Below are 24,882 nucleotides of genomic sequence, written 5' to 3' on the forward strand. Positions count from 1 at the left end.
TGGGTAAGGATTGTCTCTGTTGCCAAATTGTACTTTCCAAGCGCTTAGTACAGTGCTCTGCACATAGTAAGCGCTCAATAAATGCAATTGAATGAATGAACCCAATAGCCATTTCTAGCATTTGTGTACTTATGAGAAAAGTATTTTAAAAAGTAAAACCCTGCCACATTCATTAGACATGATCTACTTCATACTGAATACAGATGAAAAATTGTGTTTTTTCCCCCTCATTTCAGGAATTTAGTTTCTCTTTAATGTGCATTATTGTTATAGTTTATGGTTTGGAATTTTTAAAAGGTAGTGAGTCTTTGAATGTGAAATTACAAGTATGACTATATATTTCCATCAACTTTAGTCCCTTAAGCAAGCCCTCTACTACTTATTCCAGTCATTTTCTAGAGACATTTCATTTAAATTATGTAGGCATTGTTCTCAGCTGTGATTGAAACAGTGGTTTGTGGTTTTGAAATTAAGGCTGCAGTTGACTCTAATCAACATTTTAAAAAATGTGTTTGTACATCACCCTACTTATAAAATGTTGATGTATGCTCTAATTATATTTTATTGATGTTATTTTGCGTGTAGGCAGAGGTTTGCTGTGTAAATATCCAGGACCATATGGTTAGCTGAACTGTGATCAAAACCAACTGAAAGAAATAGGAAACCTATTCCAGTAACCCTTTCCTCTCTGAGGACTCCATTTCCCAGAATCCTTTGGGATTTGGAAACAACAATAGGAAACTGGGAGGAGTTCATCCAATCAGTCGTTTAAGTAGAGCTTTTAGAATCCAGAGGGAAAAATCCATCTCTCTGCCTCTCCCTGTCTTCCTTCCTCGGGTTCTCCATCATTTGTTACTCTAGCTCCTGCTTGTGATTGATTTATAACCATCCAGTCTTGAACCAAAGAAAGTGTTGCTGAATGAGCAGTTCCACTAAAGCTGAGTGAGATTTGGGTAAAGTCTTGCTAATGAGCCTACTGTTACGTAGGTGGGTGGGGTGGCAGAAGGATTGATCTAACTTTTGCTGAAGGAATCCTGCTAATATGAATTGAATGTCAAGAAATAAAATTTAACAACACTCTCGCTTCTCTCTCACACAAGGCATATCTCCTCCAAAATGCCTTCCCAGACTAACACCCACTTTTCTTCATTTCCCACTCCCTTCTGCTTCACCCTGACTTGTGCCTTTGCTCTTCCCCTTTCCCAGCCCCACATCTGCAATGTTATTTGTATTGATGTCTGTCTCACCCACTCTAGACTGTAAACTTGCTGTGGGCAGGGAATGTGACTGCTTATTGTTATATTGTACTCTCCCAAGCATGTAGTACAGTGTTCTGCACACAGTAAGTGCTCAATAAATAGGATTGAATGAATTATTTTGCCTGATAATTATGAGCTAATTGGAAATATCTTTGATGAGTTAATGGCACTGACCACAAATATCAGTGTTTGGTTTGTGTGTGTGTGTGTGTGTGTGTGTGTGTGTGTGTGTGTGTACGCGCACGGGAGAGGGAGAGGGAGAGGGAGAGGGAGAGAACACTGAATGGACTGTAGTATCCTGAGGTATAGAACTGTGATACAAGAATTTTGAGAAACAGAAGATTTATCTTCACTTCTGGATGTTCAACAGTTCCAGGTAATTTCAAAATGAGTTTCTCTAGATGTGCTTTTCAAAGCGCTTAGTGCAGTGCATTGCATTGCACATTGCACAGCGCTCAATAAATATGGTTGAATGAGTGAAATTTACTATACAGCTCATTTGAACCAAATAAAGGGCTGCTGTAAATGTGTTTGTGCTAGCATTTTAAATCTTGATTCAGTTCATGTCAGATTAAGTAACTCATTTGTACTATGTAAGGTTAATTTTGTGACTTCACCTTAGCCAATCTCTCATGCTTACTTTGTGCCATTGAAGCTATTTTTTTTTAAGTGAAGAAGAGCAACAATATGTTTTTCAATATAACTTGGTCTCCAGTGGTTTACCACTGTAGTGATTATGGTCTTCAAAAAGATAAACACCCATTTACCACTTTCAAATTAGGACACATCTCATGTACAAGTAATAGTCATGATTTATGCTGTTTTCTAACAATCCATACAAGCATCTCCTAAAGTCATCCTGTTTCGCTTCAATTATGGTTGCCACCAACTTCTTATTATCCAAACAGACTAACCCCTCAGACCTTCCCTGGTATGTGGGTGTGGGCAAGAAGTACATTTTATTGCTGTTTCAATATATGATTTGTTTCCCAACATTTTATATCTTGAGATTTTAAAGAATGTTCAAAATCATCTCCCTTTTGAAAGCAAAGTTCTTATACAGAATTGCAGAGAATAATTACATTGATTTTCAGAAGAAGGTGGTGAATGACTCACCCTCAAAAACAAGGACGTTATTCCTTTTTAATTGCCCAAAGAGAGAAGCTGTGGAGAAAAAGCAATCATCATCATCATCAGTTATACTGGTGGTGTTGATGTTTTCTTGTGACATTTCATGGTGTGAAAAGAGAAAGAAAAAACTGCTATTCAACATGAACCTTCAATAGCATTATGGGAGATCTGGGAATTCAGCTACTAATGGAGGGTGAAATTTTCCTTACACTGGTCACAGTGACTGTTTTTTAAGAAATGGGAGTAAAATGAGGATAAAATGTCCTTCAAATCTTCACATTCATGAGGCTTTTTTGCTATAAAATATTGAAGATATTATTCTGGAAGGATGTGTTTCACTAGCACATTTCAAAACATGACCAGCATAGCATTGCAAAGGTCAAAGAAAAGTAACGCTTTTCTAACAAGGAAAGAGTAGCTAGACAGATAAATGTGCCCTCAGAGATATTTAATTTAATTTTTTTTAATTAATGAAAGAATAGTCTGGACTACTGAACACATGCCTTCATTTTGGTTTCTACCCTCTACTTCCTTGAATATCTGTGTCTCTGTCCAGTGTGCCTAATGGTGACTTAAGATGTCCCTAAATCCATAAAAGCAATCCAGAAAGGACTCTTACAAATATCTGAAGAGTTTTTTTAAAAAAAAAGCAAAACCACCTTGTGGATTTTCACTGACTCAAATTGTTTCTTGGGGAGAGGGAAGAAAGGAATGAGAAAGAGAATAGTTGGATCTTAATGTTTTGTAATTATAAATATGAATGGTAAAATGCAAAGAATGAAATATTATTCCACTTTAGACATATTCATAAAATGATGTAAGACAGTACAATGTTATCTAAAATATTTAGCACTACTATCTGCTAACATTTTTATAAACATCCTTCTCCCTAAAAATGTAATATTAAATTTGACAGCTGTACTTGAGTGTAATTCAGTGAAAACATTTCTAGCTACACATTTCCATATGTGCAAAGATGCTTTCCTTGGAAGTCAAAGGATAGAGGCAGGCTTGTGAACAAATAGCACAGCACATTTATCAATTAAGAGGGCAAGAAAACATCAATTATATCTCATTTATGAAAAAGATTGTCTGTTAAGCTAAATAACCATTAATTTGCAAATTATTTGGAAAATAAAAATATCCCCTAAGAGATCCTCTTGAAGGCACTAAATAGTGGTATTATTTGTTGATGATGATGGTAATGAGTAAAATGCTAGTGACCATTGTAGAGTGTAAAGCTCTAAATATTCATTCAATCATATTTATTGAGCACTTACTGTGTGAATAGTGTACAAGCAGAGACAACTATTCCTGATTATGGAAGAAATAGACTATACACACATTTTCTACTCTAATCAAAGTACAAAACTGTCAGAAACATGAGGCCAAAAATCAAGAAAGAATTCACAGCAGAATAAAATGAGTGAGGCAGGGACAGTTTAATATGAAGAAATCTCATTCAAACATAATCCCTTTAAAATGTCTTATGGGGGAAGCAGGGTGGGGTGATCTGGAAAGGAGAATGGCTCGGGTTGAGGGGAGCACATACTTATTTCCCAAGAGCCCCATATACACTGCCAAACAAAGTGTCACAAGAATGCATAACTATCTCGACTGTTGGTAAAGTTAGCCAAGCATTTGAAAAATATTTGCACCACCTCCATAGTACAAATGCTTTACAAAATATTTATCTCCAACTGTCCCAGAAAATATGGGTTCTCTTCTCTGAGACCTTTACGGATAGAACATTTGCCGGTCAGGGATGGAGCAGGGGAAACATGAACAACCTCCCCTTAAAAAGACTATCTATCCCCTGGGCTGAAACATGAGCAATGTTGTGCCATGATGAGTGGAAAGATGATTTTTGTTTGGAAATGTTCTTGAGAAACCAACATTTACTGCTGAAATCTCCCCAGGCTGGGAGGCTATAATAAATTACAGTAGATGCCCTCCTGGAAGGAAAGCTTTGTCTTGCCAATGTAGATCTATTCTTTTGGGAACAACAGTGTTTGTCATTGGCATCAAGGACACTGCTATATTACAAGGGAAAGCTCTACTCAAAAAAAAGGAAGAGACACTGATGAAACTCTAATTATCAGTGCAAGAGCTTCATTCCCAAAGAAAACAGAAAGATCTACACAGTAACCAGTAAAAACAGGACTGCTAATAGAAAAAATATATTGCAAGTATAAAGGGCCTATTGCCATAAACCAACTTGGGAAACTAGGGAAGGCTTCAAGTGCCAAATTGCTTGCACATTTCTTTTGGACAAGAGTCCAAATTTCATATCTGAAAGTTTACTGGAACCCGTCCAAGCTCTTCTTTTACGGAAAGCTTGAGGGAAGGCTTTTCTGAAAGATTTTCAGTCTTCCCAGTTCTATTGCTTATTTAATGGTTCATGTCAGCCCTTTCCATGCACTCTTAATTCTCTGAGGGGAAAGGTTGTTGATAGTATTATGTCTGGATGCATTGACAGAAACTAAGACCTTCCGCAAAATGCTTCAACTTTTGAACACACATGAATTAAAGAAATACAAAAAAAAGAATCTGTTCACTTTATATTAGCCAAAGATTTGATCTCAACTACTCTTTCCCCTCACACTCCAAATGAATATTTTTTTCAATAATGAAAACATTGTCCTTAAATATATTCCATCTTTTTGAGTGATCTTACAGTAGAAGTACAGTGAGGCATAGGAGCTAAAATTGGCACATCATAAAAATTCATAAACATCCCCCAATCCACAGCCTAATGTGGATGTATAAATCTGGTTTTTGTGTTTCAATGTGGGGCTTGTTTCATCAGTTTGCCAGGAGTACCTGTTTAGCTTGTAGATAAATATTTATATTATAAACAGAAAGCACAGAGAGCCAACAACTTGTATGCAACACACTTTGGTAAAGTTACAATCTGTGACCTGTCTTTCAAATCCCTAATGCACACATTTCTTGGCCTTCTAAAGAGCATGGATTTCTGGTCTTCTCCTGTATCAGGGCATGTGCCTGTCATATTGTTCTCTCCCAGGCTCAAGGCACGGTGCTCTGCACACAGTAAGCACTCAATAAATATGCTTAAATGAATGAGTGAATCTTGTCTTGGTTACAAGCTGGCTTAGTACAACTGATCATTTATGAGGAATTCCTCCATAAGTTTCTCTGAGCTCTTCAGTATTTCTAGTTCACCAGATCTTCACTAAATCTGTACCATCAGCAGCAGTGTTTATTGGATTTGAGATTGGGGAACATACAGAAGAAGCCTACAGCCTGATAAGGAAGACAGATAGACATAAAGTGATGAAAAACAGTAATTAAAATGAGCACAAGAATAGACAATAGTAAACACAAGCCAAGTAACACATAAAAGCTGATGTGACTGGTATGATGAAAAGATGGTGTCCTTGGGAAAGCTACTTAATCTTTTGAAAAATCTAATATAAATCTAATAAATATCCAATGCCATTGTGTACATTGATGACACTGAGTGGCTTGAAAAGTTTGTTTTTCTAGAACTGGACAAGTTTTCCAGAGGTCATTCATTCCATTCCCCTGCCTCTATGCACAGTCAAATACCTTCAGGATAATTGCTCAGAAGGCGGATCACTCAGCACTAAATACCAACAACACATTTGGGTGTGAGGTCAGAAGTTGCCCTTGATGGAGTGGGAAGCTCTATGGATCAGGGGGAAGAGACAGAAATTGCCATCACCCCATCTTACTTAACATTCTCTCCTCAGATCCAGCCTGTGAGAGGGAACAGGAAGCAGTAAATTTGGGTCTAACTCACCGCACGTTTTAATGGCACAGTACTCCCAGGGGGTGTCAGGGTCAAGAGTGTAGCACCACGGTCTCTGCTTGCCATCGGGATTGCGGCAGTAATTATCATCAAAGCCCATGTCAGGGTATCTGCAAAGCACACCAAGAAATGTGTCCAGTAAATCTGTCTGGCAACAACACCCAGATCAGGTGGCTCCCAGTTTGGCCTCAGTCCTCCTGGCTGGGAAAGGGGACGGCTTCCATTAAACTCACCTTGTTAGAACTGTTTCAAGTCTCCTTTCAGTTGCTGGAGAGAGTATGTGGAGCACCAGATGGGGATAACTTTGCTAATTAGTTAAGTCCATTCTGGTGACTGACCAACAGTTGACAGACATGACTGAATCCCTTTCTAAAAAAGCCCAATTAAGCATGAATTCTATAAACACAGGCCAGCATACCATACTCATTAAGAAAACAGGTCCCCTTGTGTGACAGCCCTAATTCAAGCTGACTGCTATTTTTCAATAGCTTCCTTACTAATGATAGTTCCACTTTAGCAATCAAACTTTTCTAGGTCATGGCCTCACTTCCACCAAGGCAAAAGGCATACTTCAGTGCCCTAAGTTACCCACCCTCCCTTAACTGGGTCTGAAATTGGTGTTTGATTTTAATTGTTTCCATATTTCTTCTGCTATTACTTTATTTTTTTAAAAAGGGGAGATTTAATTAGGAAAGGACCAAACAAGCCTGACAACAACTTCCAAATCCAGGGAGTTCCCCTTAGTGTGTAGCTATTTGGGTTTGCATGATTTACTTAGCAGACTTCAACCTAGAAACTTTGTGTCTGGGTGTTGAGCAATTATCTGGAGAATATAATCAATGCCAGCAGCCTTAATAAAAATGATTTTGGCTTGAATCCCATGACCTTGATTTCACTTTGCTTGTACTGAGGCAACAACGAGTAATAAGAATGGGGTCTAGAACACATCAGTGGAATCAGGAAATACACAATTCTGATTCCAGCCCCATTCCTCACAGCACTGGGGAAATCACTTAGTCTATTAGAAGTTTCTCATATGTGAAAGTGGAGGCACAAGCATTCTAGTGGCATCTAAATTAAGTAATTGGTAAAAAATAGAATCAAAGATATTTAAATCCTAATATATCCTTTACTAGTGAATACAACTAAATAAGTTATGCCATTCTGCTGTCAATAGTACCAAATAGCTATCTCTATATTTTTAGTACTCATGAATTGACTTTTCTCTATTTGTCTTGTCTTATGCTGTCGAGTCATCTCAGACCCATAGTAACTCCATGGACACATCTCTTCCAGAACACCCCATCTCCTTCAGAAATTGTTCTTTGTAGTTTATCCATAGAGCTTTCTTGGTAAAAATGTGTAAATGATTTACCCTTGCCTCCTTCCAGGCAGTGAACTTGAGTCTCTGCCCTCGACTCTCTCCCATTATGCTACTGCCCAGCACAGATGAGTTTTGACTTGTAGCAGATTGCCTTCCACTCGCTAGCTACTGGCCAAGCTAGGAATGGAGTGGATAGGCCTCTGCTTGAATCTCCCTCCCATAGTCGAGACTTGGTAGAGTACTGGAAACTACCTCCAGGTGCAACCTTGAGTGGGAACTTTTCTTTACCACAGTAATAAATTTACTGTTGTTCACCCAATGTTTAAGTACATAAGACAGAAGAAATCAGTCCATTGGAAGGTGATATAGTGATCAGAGTGCTATATATGTTTCGATTATTATATTCTTAAATTAGTTACCTTATCCATATTCTAAACATGAAATACAATTCAACAGGAATCTCAGAAATCCAATTTAAGGAGCATTTTGATCCATTCCATAGCCAGTTGGAGAGTGCTGGAGCAGTTACTGGAGAATCACTCTATACTGGTGATGATGATTATCAGCTACCATGAATGAGATGAGAGGTTTAGGTGTCCAGTGCTTTATGTGAGGGTTGCTCACTCCTACCTGGCCCTACCACTTCTGTCATTTCTCCTCTGTCCAAACTGCTATTAGGTTAATCCAAGCACTTATTTTATCCCACCTGGATTACTGTAACAGCCTCCTTGCTGATCTCCCAGCCTCCTGTTAACCCCCACTCCAGTCCATATTTCACTCTGCTGCTGCTATCATTTTTCTACAAAAACTTTCAGTCCATGTTTCCCCACTCAAGAACCTCCAGTAGTTGCCCATTCACTTAGACAAACAGAAACTCCTTACCATCTGCTTTAAAGCACTCAATCACCTCCTACCACACCTCACCATTCTCCTCCTCCAACCCAATCCACACACTTCTCTCCTCTAACACCAACCTACTCACTGTACCTCAATCTCCTCTACCTCGCCTCCAATCTCTCTCCCATGTCTTGCCTCTGGTCTGAAACATCCTCCCTTTTCATATCCAACAGACAATTACTTTCCCCATCTTCAAAGCCTTATTGAAGGGACATCTCCAAGCGGCCTTCCCTGACTATGCCCTCATTTCCTCATTTCTCATTCCCTTCTGTGTCACCCCAACTTGCTCCCTTTATCCACCACCCCTGCCTGCTTACGTACATATCCGTAATATATTTTATGTTTCTGTCTGTCTCCACCTCCAGACTGTAAACTCGTTATAGGCAGGGTATGTGTCCGTTATACTGTTGTGTTATACTCTCCCAATCACTTAATTCAGTGCTCTGAATACAGTAAGTGTTCAATAAATTTGATCGATTGATTGCTCCCAAGGAGCTTACAATCTAGTGGAGTTTATGGTCCACAGTCCCTCTAATGTATTTGTTTGGAATAGAGTGAGTTTGAAGTGTATCCTGTGCCCCAGAATGGGTTTTCCATGAGCATGAACTGGAGAGACTCCTCTTCCAGCCTCCCAGATTTTCAAGGGAAAATCTGCTGCTTTTGTCTACAAGCCATGTGCTAAATAAGCCCTCCAGTCTGTAGGAGAATCATCAGAGTAAAGCCTCTACTCACAGGAGCAGATCACTAGGTTTGGAGAGTGTCCTCTCTGGTCCTGTTCCTCAACTCTCCCCAACCATGTCCTAGGCCTGTAGGCACTCATTGAACTGGTTACAACAGCAATGTTAACTGGAATGAAAGCTTGCTAGAGTCATTATACCATGGTGTACCATGTTAGTGCAAGAGATGACATAGATGACATTACCTCTCTGGTAGAAATTTGTGCCGGTGTGGGGTCTGTTGATCCCAGCGCTGACATTCCTTGCCTGATTCAGTGTGATCCATGGGGCCCCTGTAACTCTCCCCATTACAGGTCATGCATTCAACTGCAGAAAGGAGAAACAATTATGCAAGTATCTTGAAGCAGAAGGATAACACATGTTACTGTTTGCATTCAAAAATTTCAGCTATTTTGCAGGGAGCTTGATGGGTGTTGGTAAGTGTGGCTTCATACACTAAGCACTCAGTTGTGAATCACGCTACTAATGAAATACAATGATCCTAACATCACTCCTCAGTCGGGTCAAGGGTCACAACAGAGGGGAGGGGAGCATCAACAATCATCATAACTGTGGTATTTCTTAAGTGTTTTCTATGTGCACGCTCTGTATGAAGGGCTGGGGTAGATATCCTCAGTGTTTAGCACAATGCCTGCCACACAGTGAGAGCTTAACAAGTACCATTATTATTACCATTATATAAGTTTATTTAGGTGGATCACCATCCAGGTGCCTCATTGGAGAGGGGAAACAATTATTTAATCCTCATTTTATGTAAGAGGAAATGGAAGCATGAAAATTACTTGCCCAAGAACATGGTTTAACTACTGGGGGAATAAAATTTGTCCCAACAAGTCAGCTACCAAGCAGAGTCACCTTACTAGCATTGAATTAATGAAATCACATTGACAATTTTAAATTTGAAGACGTATTTTGGTTCAGAATAAGTTTATCCTGCCAACTTGTACTTCCCAAGTGCTTAGTACAGTGCTCTGCACACAGTAAGTGCTCAATAAATACAATTGATTGATTGATTGATTGAGTACTCATTTCCTAAAGAACAAAACCTCCTCTCTTCCATCTCCAATTCACTGCTGGGTAAATTAGATACCAAGACCAGACCTCGACTGAGTTACCCCTCCCTTTAAATCCTGAGGGACCTCGGTTTGCACTCTGCAAGTCCCAAAATGTAAATAGGAGAGGCCCAAAAGTAAGGTGATGGAGTCACCAGGGTCATTTTCCACATTGCTCTCCCTAAGTGGAATTAATGTTATTTCATTTTAGGTCTCCTTAGAAAAGATACACCTGATTTGAATAATGACTTGATTCCCATGCATTCTATCCCTGCCAGATAGTCTAACTTCTAAACTGTTTGGACGCTCATGCGTCTGAACCTATTCTTTCATATTCACTTTGAAATATAACTTTCCTGAGGAATGGGGTGTTCTCTGTCACGTGATGTGGCAGTTTACATTGTTATTTTCTGTACATATGGAGTCATTGTTCTGTGCTAACATTGAAGTATTTGAAAGATGGACCAGAATTGTTGGCTGTCAATGCCTAAAGCCTAATGTTTAAGCTTCTCTTCTAGCAGTAATAATTTTACCTTAAATTTGAAAAGCATTTTTAATTTTCTAAAACATCTTCACATCAGTTATCGTATTTTAACCACACAAAGTTAAGTGGAAGCAGCATGGCATAGTGGAAACAGCACAACTACGGGAGTCAGAGGACTTGGCTTCTAAGCCTGTCTCTGCCATTAATCTACTATGTGTCCTTGGGCAAGTCATTTAACTTTTCTGTGTCTTGGTTTTCTCATCTGTAAAATGAGAATAAAATACTACTCCCTCCTACTTGGACTGTGAGTCCCATGAAAGACAAGGTCTGTGTCCAACCTGATTATCTTCTATCTTTTCCAGCACTTAGTGCAGTGCTCAGCACATAGTAAGTGCTCAACAAGTACCATAATAATTAATAATAATAAGGCCTCAGAGTAAAGAGAGGCAGGAATTAGTACTCCCACTTTATAAAGGAGGAAACTGAGGCCTGAGAGTAAGATTATTCAAGACCGCACCATCATCATCATTATCATCATTTCTTATGTGGTTACTGTGTGCTAATCACTGCACTAAGCACTTGAGGGAGTCCAATACAACAGAGTTGGTAGACATTTTCCCAGCCCACAGTGAGTTTACAGTCTATATACTGTAGGACAGTGGGTGATCTGGGGCTAGGACTTAGATCCCCTGATCCCCAAACCATCTTCTTTTCACTCACTAGACCGTGGGGTCAAGTCTCCCCATTCTACCTTGGCTTTTCCCTTCATTTCCATGAAATCAACAAAGCAGAGGGCCTGTTTAAAATAGAGTACATACCTTGATAAATGTATCTGTAAACTGTTCTATTTTACTCTCTCAAGTGTTTAGTATAGTGCTCTGCACACAGTAAGCACTCAGTAGATACGCTTGACTGATTTACTGACCGACCTGCTCTTTGTGCTCCAGTGGACCTGAAGGATGCTAAATTGATTTTACCCATAGTGATCAGCCTAAGGAAGGGGGAGAAAAGATGAAATTTCAGCACCCTAACCCTTTCCTCCCACCTCCATTCCTCCCTGCTTCTCTCTGGGGTTGCCTGCCCATTCTAAGTTCACTCTGGCTCCTGAATTCCACCAGGATAAAAATGGAATTCCTTGGATTGTAAACCTCATACTTACAGTTTGAGCCCCATGAGGGACAGAGATTATGTCCAACCTACTGAACATATCTACTTCAGCACTTAGAACAGTGTTTGATGTATAGTAAGTGCTTAACAAATGCCATAAAAAGGGCAGAGTTTAGGCATCAAGACCCTATTGCAAGAATAATTTGTTGCTGTAGAGTGAAAGTCATAGAAACATAACAAACAGGGTCTTCCGTACTGTACCAAGACCTCTGCCCTGCTTCAGTTTTTCTGTTTCATTCTCCAATGGCAAATTCTGTCAATGAGCAGCCCATATTGCTGGCTTAGCAAATTCTTCATTTACAAAGGGGGAAAAAACAAAGATATTAAATACAGGTCAAGTAAATTATTTGATTTTGTAATATTCCCCTGATGAGGCTTGTGTTGACATGACAGACAACTACTGCCACCCCACTCACCCCCCGATCAAGGCCTTATTGAAGGCACATCTCCTCCAAGAGGCCTTCCTTGACTAAGCCCTCCTTTCCTCTTCTCCCACTCCCTTCTGCATCACCCTGAGTTGCTCCCTCCTCCCAACTCTACAGCACCTACATACATATCTGTAATTTATCTATTTATATTAACATGTCTCCCCTTCTAGACTGTAAGGTCATAGTGGGCAGAGAATATGTCTGCTTATTGTTATATTGTACTCTCCCAAGCACTTAGTACAGTGCTTTGCACACAGTAAGCACTTAATATGATTGAATGAAGGAGCCCAAATTAAGCATAAAAATTAAAAAGTAACATGTCAAACCATGATGAAATGAAAAATAACCTTTATAGTGTCCACCTATAACCAGAAATTAGATATGAAATGCCAAAATTTACATACTGAATAGTCTTTTTGGGGGGAGAATGTGAACCTGCATATAGGCCATTTTAAGCAGTATTATCAGCTGTTGTGCTAAGAGGGAACATCTCCAAGAAAAATTCAAACTGATGTTTGCTTGGGCCCAGTCTTTATTATTCCTATCATAATTTTTCAGGTTTATAGCTCATGCTATCCATCCACAGGCAACTTACAGATTTCATATAGATATAAAGAAATTAAGATAGGTCTTTGTTCAGATGGACTTGTGACAGAATAAAGATTGATGATAATTTTAGTAATGAGGGGAAAGACTTTTTTGAAGGAAGGAATTAAAGGAGATTATGGAGAATGAAAGATAATGACTGAATTATGTCTGAACATTTGTTCTGTTCTCTTTCATTTGTTAGCTTCCAGAAAATATGTGTGTACTAGCCACTGGTGATTATTTAAAACCCTTAGGCATTTGCTAAATTAAGTAACTGAGTTCTACTTAGAGTTTTCTCTGAAATTTCAATTAGGTCTGAGGTTTTTCTTTACTTCCTATTCTGTATTATTTTGCAACACTGTTGTGTACAATCAAATAGCAATGAAGTAGTCACTTCCGACATTGGCTATTATGAACATACCAGAAGATCAAGTTACAGAAAAATAAAAAACAGGAATTCAGTTTTATTTTTCAAATTTCAGGCCAATTTTCTGATGTTTAGTTTGATACTTGTCTAGCCATTTACTACAATTATGGTAATTAAAATTTCAAAAGACTTCCTAGATCTTTTCTTCAGTTAGAGATAGAAACCTATTTTTCTTCATTTTACATTTGTAGTATGACAGGTCTCCACAACAAATTTAAGTGGGAACCTTCAGCTAGTGAGTTACTTATGAAACCTAAAGCTGCTCTGATCATCCTAATTTCACGTCATGTAGCATGACAGAGGCAGAACCATTTGTGTCTCACAAAATGCATGCCTCTGAATCTTAAGAGAATTACTACCCAAATGTCCCAGAACACGTTGTTCCCTTTGCTTGGCTAAGACAAAAGACATTCATCCTTTAGAGAAGCAGAGTTGTCCACAACTGCTACCTAAATGTCATTTCCAATCCCTTTGATTTCTAAATGTTCCTTTTACGATCCTACCCCCATATTAAGTAGCAAAGGAAAATCAATATTAAGAAATAATTTGATCAGTGCTTCCCACTGCCTCCGAGATTTAAACTATCACTGCTAGGACTTTCACGCTTGCTATCTTAATTCTAGTTGTGGGGGGCGGAGGTATGTGGGGAACTTCTTATGTTATTAATATTTAATTATTAATATGATCTGTGAAACTCATTTTAATTTAGAGTGTAAGCGATCACCAAAGTTTTTTGTTTGTTTTCTTTTTTTTTTTAGCTGTAATATTAGTTTCCCAAACAGGTAGATACAACATTTCAACAGAAACTAATTACTTTGACTGTTCTCTAGTGGAACTTCAAGTTTTCACTTCCAACTATGTCTCAAAACTTGTCAAATATCCTTCAAATAAATACACATTTACCCTCCTGACCATGAGGAAGAATGTGGACTATCATGAGTGGTTCAAGCAGAAGGATGATGATAAAAGTAATAATAACAATAGTATTTGTTAAGCACTTACCACATGACAAGCACTGTTCAAAGCTCTGGGGTTGATACAAGGTAATCAGTTTGGAAACAGTTCTTGTCCCATGTGGGGCTCACACTCTTAATCCCCATTTTACAGGTGAGGTAACAGGCTCAGAGAAGGGAAGTGACTTGCCCAAAGTCACAAAGCAGACAAGTGGCAGGGCAGGGATTAGAAAGATACACAAAAGATTCGTGAGATTCATTGGAAAGACCAAATCGACTAGGGAGAGTCCTAGTGCTCTGTTCTGTGTTCATGCATACCCCAGGTCCAGGTAAATCCCCAGAAGGACAGCAATGGTGAGTACTGAGCAAGTTCCCCAGAAATAGGACTTTTCCTGCACTGTTAGAACAAAGGCCATTTGCTCTGTATCCCTGTATTTACACAGGTGTTTCCTCATTTCCATAGTTTTAATCACATGGAAGATAATCCCCCATAGTCATCTCTCTCTCTGTTTATCTAGCTTGAAAACACACTGTTGGTATCAATCTGATTGCCCATGCCTAGCCACATTTGGAGATCCAGACTGCCCCGAAGCTTAATGAAGTTGATTTACCTGCAGAACACTGAGGAATGTCACAGACTTCATGGCGTACCTCTGGATTGCTTGTGAAACACCACGGTCCTCCTTCTTCCCCACGAGGATTCCGACAATAATTTTCCTGCAGGTCTTTACCCCGATAGCTCGAAGGCAAAAAGCTAGTTTTAAAATGACAATCATTACAGTATAAGAGCATGCAAACCTTGGGATTGAACTTTGCTTTTATCTAACAGCAAATATAGTATTGTCTTCCACCTCCTGACCTCTTTATCACTACAGCCCGAGGTGATGCCTGATTTTAAACTATCAAGTTTAAACCATCAACTATCAATGATTTTAAACTATCAACTTTGAAAAGTTTTAAACTTCCTTCCCTCCTGCTAAGGCTTTTTCCAAACTTTGAGGAAGAGGAATTACTCACAATTAAGACATCAGGATGGAATTAAGCAGTGGTGAAATTTGCTCTCTGAAAAATCTCTATTCTGTTTTAGTCATTTTAGTGTGATGTGAGAATAGTTTGTCTCCAACCACGTCAGCACTGAACCTTTCAAAGTGACTTAATTCTTATGAATATGCCTCTTTCTCAAATCTCCAACTCTCAAGGAATAAAAGATACACTATTTTTAGGATAATAATAAAGTAAGCCAGTAATCAAATAAAAACAGATTATTCTATTAAATTTGGTGGAACAAGGTTGTGAGTCCACAGAGGCTAGAATCTTAGTCCATGAAGCATCTATTGTATTCCCTTTGTCACAGAAATAAAATGGTTTTAAAGGCAATTCAGAATTGTTTCCAAACATGTGCCTGACTGAATGAAAGGTGAGGCCTCCACAATGAGAGTATCAAACTTCCATAGAAACCGTTTTAAGCACTAGAATTTTGACTGGAGATAACTTTTGGAAGAAAGGAAAGTGTTAATACCCCATGAGCTGATGCCCAGTAATCCATTATTTCATAGATTTTTCTCTCAATTATGAGAATGTCTGTATCATGCCCCATTAATATTACACACAACAAAATGAGGACTAACTAAATGGGATTTTGGACTAAAAGAAAATCCTTAAAAAAATCCCAGTTCCCTGAGGTTCCATACCTTCTTCCTCCCTTCTTCCCATACTTCCTTAGTCTGTGTGTTACAATGTTTTAAAATTCTAAAATCGTCAGGATTGATTTCACTTGCTGCCCCTTACTGGTGTCCTGGAGAAATTTAGCCACATGAATATGCTTCCATAAAAATCCCTTGACAAATCTTATTTTCAGATCATGTAAATGTGTTTATGATCCACTTGCACCAATGGGGATATTTTAAAAACTAGATTTTAGTGTAGTACAAAAGAGATTTTTCCAGTTTGTACAATCCCTGGACCCTTCCACCAGTAGCTAATCCCATCACATCATCCATGTCTTTCAATATGCCAATCAAGCAGACAATGGAAGAGGGATAGAGGAGAGAGAAAACTGGCAGTGGAAGAGAGAGACAGACAGAGACCCAGGAAAGTTACTGCCATGGGGATAAGTACGTAGGCCAGTAGAGAGCTGAGACTGAAAACACGTAGGCATGAACTAAAAAGAGCAAAGGAACTAGGAATTTTTATCTGAAGCTCTAAAGACTATATGAAATTCTTGTTTAAAGTAGTGACTCTAAAAAGATTTTCCACTTTGCCCAATCCTTAGAATTAGAGTTCCCAATGAGTAGTGCGCATGGCCTGCATCATGTTAACTCAACAATAACCATATTAACATTTTTAAATTAGCTCTAGGCAAGCTTTTGCGGTGCAAAATTTTGCAAGAAGGGAGTGTTAAATGTTTGTTTTTACTACCCATGTGAAATGTTCTCCAAACATCCTTACAGAGAAAAGACAAGTACAGTCTTGTGTTTCTAGTTGTGGTATTGATATAGAAGCACTTTTTTTATATTACACTCAAGAATGCGAAATTTCATATACAGAAGTAATTGTCCAAAATGAAAAGCAGCCATTCCTACTGTGAAACACAAAGTTTTGAGCTAATCTACAGATGTTTGTTATTTACATTCACAAAAGTTTCTCATGTGTCATCTTCTGCAAACAAGATATTATGAACACAGGAATTTAGCAGGTTTCACATAAACAAAATTTGAACCTTTCATTGCTAACTTCCGATGCATCCCACCTCTGATATTAAAGTTATCATTCTTCCTGATGGCCAGAAACCAGAGGAGAATGTTGTTTCCTCATTTGCTAAGTGACCTTTTATAAACTGAAACTGCATCAGACAGGCCTACAGTTCAAACTAGATTTGTGCCACTGAAAAATGGTCATTATTATTCAAAAATCACAACCATTTATTCACCAAATGCTGCTACTGGTAGGCTTTGCCTGCAATAGAATATCAGGCTTCATCAGTCTGGCTAGAATTTGATTATGAATTTTTTTTAAGCATAACATTCAATGTGATAATTATTCAACTAGACTCCTCCCTATATTACCCTGAGCTTAATTCCTCTAAACTCCTCCTCTACTAAGTGTTCAGCCTCAGACACATTCAACTGGACTGTTCTGAAGCAGATCCACAGCAAGAAGTTGATCAATACAACTTCTAGCAATAATAGTTGTGTATTTTCTTAAGCCCTCACTACGTACCAGATACCGGGGTGGATTCATAACTGGACTGGTTACATGGGGTTCACAGTTTAGGGGAAGGGTGAAGAACATGCATTTAAATCCCATTTAACAGATGAAAAAACTTAGGCTCGGAGATGTTAAATGACCAGCAGGTAAGTGGTGCAGTTGGGATTTTTACCCCCAGACCTTTACACCCACACTGAGAAGCAGCATGGCCTACTGGATAGAGCATGGGTCTGGGAATCAAAAAGACCTGTGTTCTAATCCTGGCTCTGCCACTTGTCTACTGTTGTGACCTTGGACCAGTCACTTCACTTCTCTGTGCCTCAGTTGCCTCATCTGTAAAATGGGATTAAGATAGAGAGCCGCTTATGGGACAAGGACAAAATTTGCTTGTGTTTACCCCATCACTTAGAATAGTGCTGGCATGTAGTATGTGCTTAACAAATACCTTAAAATTTTTTTAAAAAAAGGCTCCTTGCTTCCAGCCTTGTGGTCTTTCCACAAAGCTATACTGCTTCTCTGATGCTCTTGACTCCTGGTCTGGACTTTCAGGTGTTCCTGAGGAAACATCCCTCTATTCTCAGACATATTCTTGGCTTAGAATAAGTAAGAAGGCAGGTCCTTGTGCAACCACTTCATGGCTTCCTGATGTGGCTGTTGCGAACTGGAGGAGAGTGTAACTATTGCTGTGTTGATCTACAACAGCACCAGTTGCCCGGACTCAAGTCACCACCAAGCTGCCCTTTATATAAGGAGCATGACTAAAAGACCAATGGGCACAAGCCATGAAGCAAACAAGGCCCCATTTTAAGGGGCACCTCTATCATTAGGACTGTGTCAAATTCCTGGAACTGTGAGAGAGGAGAAGTGGGAGAGAAAGCAGCAGAGCGGAAGCAGTTGAATGGGAGAAGAGAGAACTGGAGAAGACAACAACCTTTTGCTTTTGACCAAATGAAGGGAGCATTTGAAGGGAGAAGGGGAAAAGTTTTAAGAATGGTGCCACTGATTATTGAAAAAGAGAGGATATTTTAAGTTGGGAATTGCCAAGGGGAGAGGACTTTCGAAGAGCTAACAGGAGATTTGTAGAGAGGAAACAAAGAAGCTTGCAGAAGTTGGAGGGTTAGGTAGGCTCCCTCACTTTTTCCCCTTTCTCTTCTCCTAGCTATCTTTCTTTCCTCACTTTTGTTCTCCACTCTTCTCCTGCCATTTCTCTACGATGGATGGAAGAATTGGTGTGATCTCTTTTTCTGGAGGTAGTGAGATCTTGACTGCTGAAGCCTTGCTTTTTTATAGTATTTGTTAGGTGCTTACTAAGTGCCAGGCACTATACTAAGCTCCGGGGTAAATACAAGTTAATCAGGCTGGACACAGTCCATGTCCCATATGGGGCTCACAGTCTTAATACCCATTTTATGGATAAGGGGACTAAGGCACAGAAAAGTTCAGTGACTTGCCCAGGGTCTCAGCAAATATGCGGCAGAGGCTGGATTAGAACCCAGATCCTTTTGACTCCGAGCCCTGGGATCTATCCACTAGGCCTTCCTGCTTCCCAAGATGCTTGATTTCTTAGAGGAATAGATGTTACTGAAAGAAGAAGGAATTCCTGAGGGAAAAGGTGTTTTTTTTGGTGGTGGTGGGGGGGGGGGGGGGGCCTGCAACCTTTAGGATTAAGGGAGCCCACTGGAATACCAATAATATCCCAGCAGCCCATTCTAGGTTGCTGACCCCAAGTGTCTCCTTATAATGCTCATATCTCAGAAGAGTAATGAACTGCTCAGAATTAACTGGGAGAGCATACAGAAGTAGAGGGAAATCTACTTGTCCAGCCCCTTTGATACCACTGATATTTGCTGTTGAACAACTGTGCCAGGATTTCCAAGTAATGATTTTAGATTCAGCCAGTCCTTTGGACTGCTGGAAAGAAAAGGGCATGATTGACAAGTTTCCTTGGCGTAAAAATTCCTGTTCTTACTTTTCTGTTCTACACACATCCAGACTAGAATGGTTTCTGGAAGATTCTCTCTGTGCCAGAAAGATTAGCCCATGTTATAATGCAAAGTTACAGGGCAAAGCGGCTCATAACACTGGACAGTGAGTTCCCAGGAATATGTATTACAGATTTCCTTCACTAGTACAGAATCACAATCAGAGGGTTGGAGTTGAAACAAGACCTCTTCAGGGTAGGTTCTATTTACATCCCAGTGTTGTGGAAGGATTAGGTGCAAATGAGATTCCTTTGTGCCTGAAAAACTGGCATCACTTTCTGCAAGGGCAGGCTACATCTATATAAGTGGAATATTACTCTCATTAAAGTGGCAATGAACCATTTTAATTTTGGTAGAAGACAAATCCAGTGCATTTCTGGTAGCTTCACTGGCAATCAAACCCAATGACATGCTCAATTATATTTACCCTAGAACTGAGGTTGCCATTCTTCTGAATTAAAATGAGATAAAAAATTTCAATTTGTGTGCTATTATAAACCTAATAGGCCCCATAAATTATTTGCAGACCTCAAGGAGGATGATCAATATTGTTGAGTTTTTTTACACTATGAATTGGGGACAGATTAACCTCATAGGATACGGAGAAAATCCTTGGGAACCAATGCACTTGTGAGAGGCTCTGGGCTGATTCAGTTGCCAGGAGTAAGAAACCATGAAATGAAGCTGTCAGCAGCAGCAGCGGAGCTAACTAGTATACCGAAGAAGTGACTGCCAGAAGCAGAGGACCTTCTGTTCTCAGCTCCGATGCTGTGTGATTAAAGCCTTCATGCCAGGGAACTTAGAAATTTCCCTATAAGTTTTTTTTGTGTTTGTTTTATTTTTTTTACAACCAAGTGCTGCTAGTACTGTGTATCAACCTCAGGTTCCTGAATTTTTCTTTCTATGATCCAACCTGGCTAATACAGGAGCATGCATAGAGCCACGGAAACCCATTTCTCTGGGCTGAGCAATTTATGAGATAAAAGAAAAACTATGACAGTGGCAAACTAGACCTTTAAATACTGGTTTATCTATAACAGGGGTGGCCAAGCTGGATGAACTGAAGAGGTACCAGCTATAAACAAAATATGGCCAAGGACCACAGATCAAGAGCAGTGGGGAACAGGCACACCCAGGGAAAAGACATTGGAGATCAGATGTTGCCAGGGTGAGGGGAAAAGGTAATTAGCAATGGAGATCAGGCTTTTTCAGGAAAGAGGCTGTGGTGGCTAGCGGTAGAGATCCAGCACTACTGGGAGAAGGGAAGAGTGGCCAGAAGAGGAGAGTAGACATTCCCATGGGATGGGAAGTAATAATAGTATTTGTTAAGTGCTTACTCTGTGCCAGGCAGTGTACTAAGCACTGGGGAGGATACAAGCAAATCAGGTTGGACACAGTTCCTGTCCTACATGGGGGTCACAATTTCAATTCCCATTTTACAGATGAGGGAACTGAGGCATGGTGAAGTAAAGTGACTTGCCCAAGGTCACACAGCTCCTGGTGGAGTCAAGATTAGAATCCATGACCTGATCACTTCCAGGCCTATGCTCTATCAACTAAACCAGGCAGCAAATGGCAGAGAACTGGCATTCCAGGGGAAGGAGGTGGCATCCAGCCATAAAAAACAGGCACTCTCAGGAAAGAGGGAATGGGTGCTAAGCAATGGAGAGCAAACATTAACAGGGGAGGAAGATGGCAGTGAGTGGTTGCAAGAAGCAAGAGACAGCCAGAGCGGGGACAGAGGGTAAAGCTGGGTACCACACCCCTCCTTGGCCCAGTCCTTTGAGGTGGGCGGTCTCACTGCTATTGCCACCACAGAGAGGGCTGGAGCAGCAGCCCAGTGCAGCCTGCCACCATCGCAGTGGTTTGTTTTCCCTCCTGACCAAGCCACAAAACATGTGTCCCCGACAGACCAGCAGCAAGTAGACTCACATGTGACCTGCAGTCTGGCCACTCTGCTCTATAATTACCTCTCCACGGGTCATGACACTTGATGGTTTAAAAATGACAGCTCATTAATAGTTCAGATTATTAAATTAAGGGAAATCATGATACAATTTTGCTCCCCATTTCCTCCTCCGATTCTTACCCGTGTTCATGTGGTATCATGGAATCCCACGGCTGGCACTTAATTCCACTTTTAGTTACAGAAACAGTTCCCTTGTAGCTTCCCCCTTTCCCAATGATACAATTTCTAATATAGTCTATTGGAAGGAAGCAAACAACAACAAAAAATGAAAACCATGTGAGACTCATGTTCTACTTGTTAAAACTGAGAATAAAAATAAAATTCCATTCAGCCCTGTAAGTCATTAACTAGATCTTGAAAGTTATTTCAACTACCACTGTCAAAGACCTGCCTTAGGGCCTTCATGAATAACCTTCCAAATAATAATTTCCAGAATAATTCAAAACAACACATCCATCGGGCAGTCTCCAAGAAAAACTGGGGTTAGAGGGTGGGAGGAAAGGAACACAGTGCAAATGTGGAGACATTTTGACCCTCTGCCGAGAGCATCCCGACAGTTGATTTTTTTTCTGATTTCATATTCCAAAGAATTACAAAAATTTAGAGCACATCAGGACTCACCAGTTACACTTTTCTGATTCCCAGAGTTCCTTTTTCATGGTGACATGTATTCTGATGAGTTTAATGTTTGTAGCTCCTCCTTAGCTTAATTTGAGTAAAATGATCACATGGATTGCAGTGACCAGTCTAACATCAGAAACTCAAATTTTCCCATACACCAACACAAAACTGCAGCCACCCAACCCAGAATATTCTTTAATTTTCTGGAGCAATAAACTTTTTGGGAAATTTCTTAGTACCACTAATTTTTGACTTACTCTATTTCCTATTTCTTTCCTCCTTTTTTGACAAGTGAATCATTCTCTTTAGCTGTAATTCACTGCTCTCCTATCCCTACCCTTTTATACCTTTCACTTTGTGTTAGGTTTTCTCTACCATCTTTGGCAGGTTATTTTTTTAATGGTATTTGTTAAGCACTCACTATGTGCCAAGCACTGCACTAAGCACTGAAGTAAATACAAGATAATCTGTTGAATACAGTCCATGTCCCACATGGGGCTCACCGTCTATACCTCCACTTCGTAGATGAGGTAACTGAGGCAAAGAAAAGTTAATTGACTTGCCCAAGGTAGCCCAGCAGACAAGTGGTGGAGACAAAATTAAAACCCAGGTCTTGTGACTCCCAGGCCCATGCTCTTTCTATTAAGCACTTAGTACAGTGCTCTGCACACAGTAAGTGCTCAATAAATACAATTGAATGAATTAGGCCATGATGCTTCTGTGCATATATGCTTATGTGTTACGCCCCATTTTCAATAAAGGATGTGTCACCTAAAATTACTCTACAATAGATGACATTAGTATGATTTTATAGATGAGGGAATGAAGTCTAATTCATTGGTTTAGTACCAAAGGAGTTCTTTCAAGACTCACCCTGAACTGTGAGTTACTCTATACATGTTATTTCTTCATCATCACCATCATCACCATTATTAGGTATATTTATTGAGCACTTATGATGTGCAGAGCATTATCAATCATTCATTCAATTATATTTATTGAGCGCTTACTGTGTGCGGAGCCTGTACTAAGCACTTAACTCATGGAGATTCACCTGAGTAGTTAGTTTAATTTTTTTAATGGTACTTGCTAAGCATTTTCTATGAGCCAAGCACTGTACTAAGCACAGGGGTAGATACAAGATAATCAGGTGGAATACTATCCTTCTCACACATGGGCTCAGAGTCTTAGTTGGAAGGTGGTGGATTTATTCCCCACCTTACAGATGACGTAACAGGCACAGAGAAGTTGTGACTTCCCCAAGGTCACCCAACAATCTGTTAATCAATCAAGCAATCAATTGATGATATACAGCACAAAAATGGCAGAGCCAGGATTAATACCCAGGTCCTCCAACACCCTGGTCCATGCTTTTCCAGTAGGCCATGATGCTTCCCATGTCTCTATACTATCACTTTTAATCTCCTAGAGCTTTTGGAAGGTCATTAACCCTACTTGGCTTCCAGGTAAGTCATGAAAACTGGAATTTACTAAAACAATTTTCTAGTGTACTGAAAAACAAATTCACCTTATAGAAAGACTTCACTTAAGGGTCAGAGTATATTTGGTAACGGGAATGTATCCACTAGACAAATTCCCTGAATGGACAGATCATTTTTTTCCCAGGCAAGAGATCTTGTGAAATATATGTGGTCTGAGACCTGCTGTTCATTGTATTTTAAGGTGTCTGGGCGTGAGTTCAATTACCTTTCTTTTCATAGAGATCAAATGCATGGTCCTGCTTCTTCCTCACTGCATTCGTCATGCTATTGAATGAGAACCAGTGGCATCTCTTCAATGCTTTGTCGAAAGCAAAGGCCCTGAAAGAAATATCTGAATGAAACAAAGGAATACCACTATTTATAGAGTTTTTACAGTAGGGTTACAGGGCAAATGAAAGAGGACAACACTATAATAGATGTGGTTTCACGTAAATGAAATAGAAACCCAGAGAATACCTAAAACTGAGTTTGAGGCTGCCAGGAGAAGGGCAAAATACTGGTCCCGGCTACAGGAATTAATTCAAGTGCTCTTTCAATGTAGGCACCCAAGGAATGGAAGTTTATGTTCGCATTCAGATAAAAACGTATATTTATAGAGCAACGTTCTGTGCCCGAGTTTTACAATAACATGAGGTGCCTCATGAGTGTAAAGCAGAATTTACTATCTTAAAACGTAAAAGTTTTGCTTTGCTAACTTTATCTTTAAGCACCACACAGTTCTCTGAAATAGTATTTCCAAGACAAATCTTTTGGCATTACAAATAAGAAAATAGAAGATTATAAGTTTAAGAACCATTAAAGGATAACTGTGAAATGATTTATTCAGTTTTAATACAAATATCTGTAAAATTGCTAAAGTGAGTTGTCACTTCAATTTTGAATTGAGAATTTAGAATGTAAGCTGAACTATTTGAACACTTACTTTTCTGCATCCATCTCCAGGTTCTTCTTACTCTTTCCTGTGAATGATTTTGTGTCTGTCTTTCCTGAGTTAGACTGTAAGCTCCTTACAGGCAAGGATCATTTCATTTGCCTCTATTGGACTCCTCCAAGAACTTACTATTATCCTCTTCACATGGAAGGCACTCAAAAAATACTATTGATTGATTGATTTTTCCCCAATTTTCCCTTAAATACAATGCTAAAATTTTCTATTCTACCTGCTAATCTGCATGCAGGTGGATGCTACCCTTTTTACGTATCCAGTTACACAAACTATTCAACATATATTTTTCTCTCTGGATCCCACTCCAATGGCAGATTCTGAATGGGATTGATGTAACTTTTTGTAGATGCTGAAAATACTCAAGCACAATTTCCACATACATCATTTCCTGTATGATTATGCCTTAAAGACT

At 39.5% G+C, this 24,882-nt stretch overlaps 1 protein-coding gene across 5 annotated transcripts in view; it reads right to left on the bottom strand.

Annotated features, from left to right (window-relative positions):
* HGF (hepatocyte growth factor) overlaps nt 1-24,882 on the bottom strand; it is a 70,789-nt gene that overhangs the window by 29,555 nt on the left and 16,352 nt on the right. For 2 of the 5 annotated variants that reach the window (XM_038741211.1, XM_038741207.1), the window contains exons 3-8: nt 23,730-23,842; nt 21,522-21,636; nt 14,855-14,997; nt 9,330-9,450; nt 6,178-6,296; nt 2,376-2,423 (exon numbers count right to left, since the gene is read on the bottom strand). In XM_038741211.1, the coding sequence (XP_038597139.1) occupies nt 2,376-2,423; nt 6,178-6,296; nt 9,330-9,450; nt 14,855-14,997; nt 21,522-21,636; nt 23,730-23,842 (659 nt within the window). The remainder of the gene's footprint in view (nt 1-2,375; nt 2,424-6,177; nt 6,297-9,329; nt 9,451-14,854; nt 14,998-21,521; nt 21,637-23,729; nt 23,843-24,882) is intronic. The other 3 variants (XM_038741208.1, XM_038741210.1, XM_038741209.1) reach the window with 3 other exon arrangements.

Source organism: Tachyglossus aculeatus (assembly GCF_015852505.1).
Source record: "Tachyglossus aculeatus isolate mTacAcu1 chromosome 12 unlocalized genomic scaffold, mTacAcu1.pri SUPER_6_unloc_1, whole genome shotgun sequence".
Taxonomy (NCBI): domain Eukaryota; kingdom Metazoa; phylum Chordata; class Mammalia; order Monotremata; family Tachyglossidae; genus Tachyglossus; species Tachyglossus aculeatus.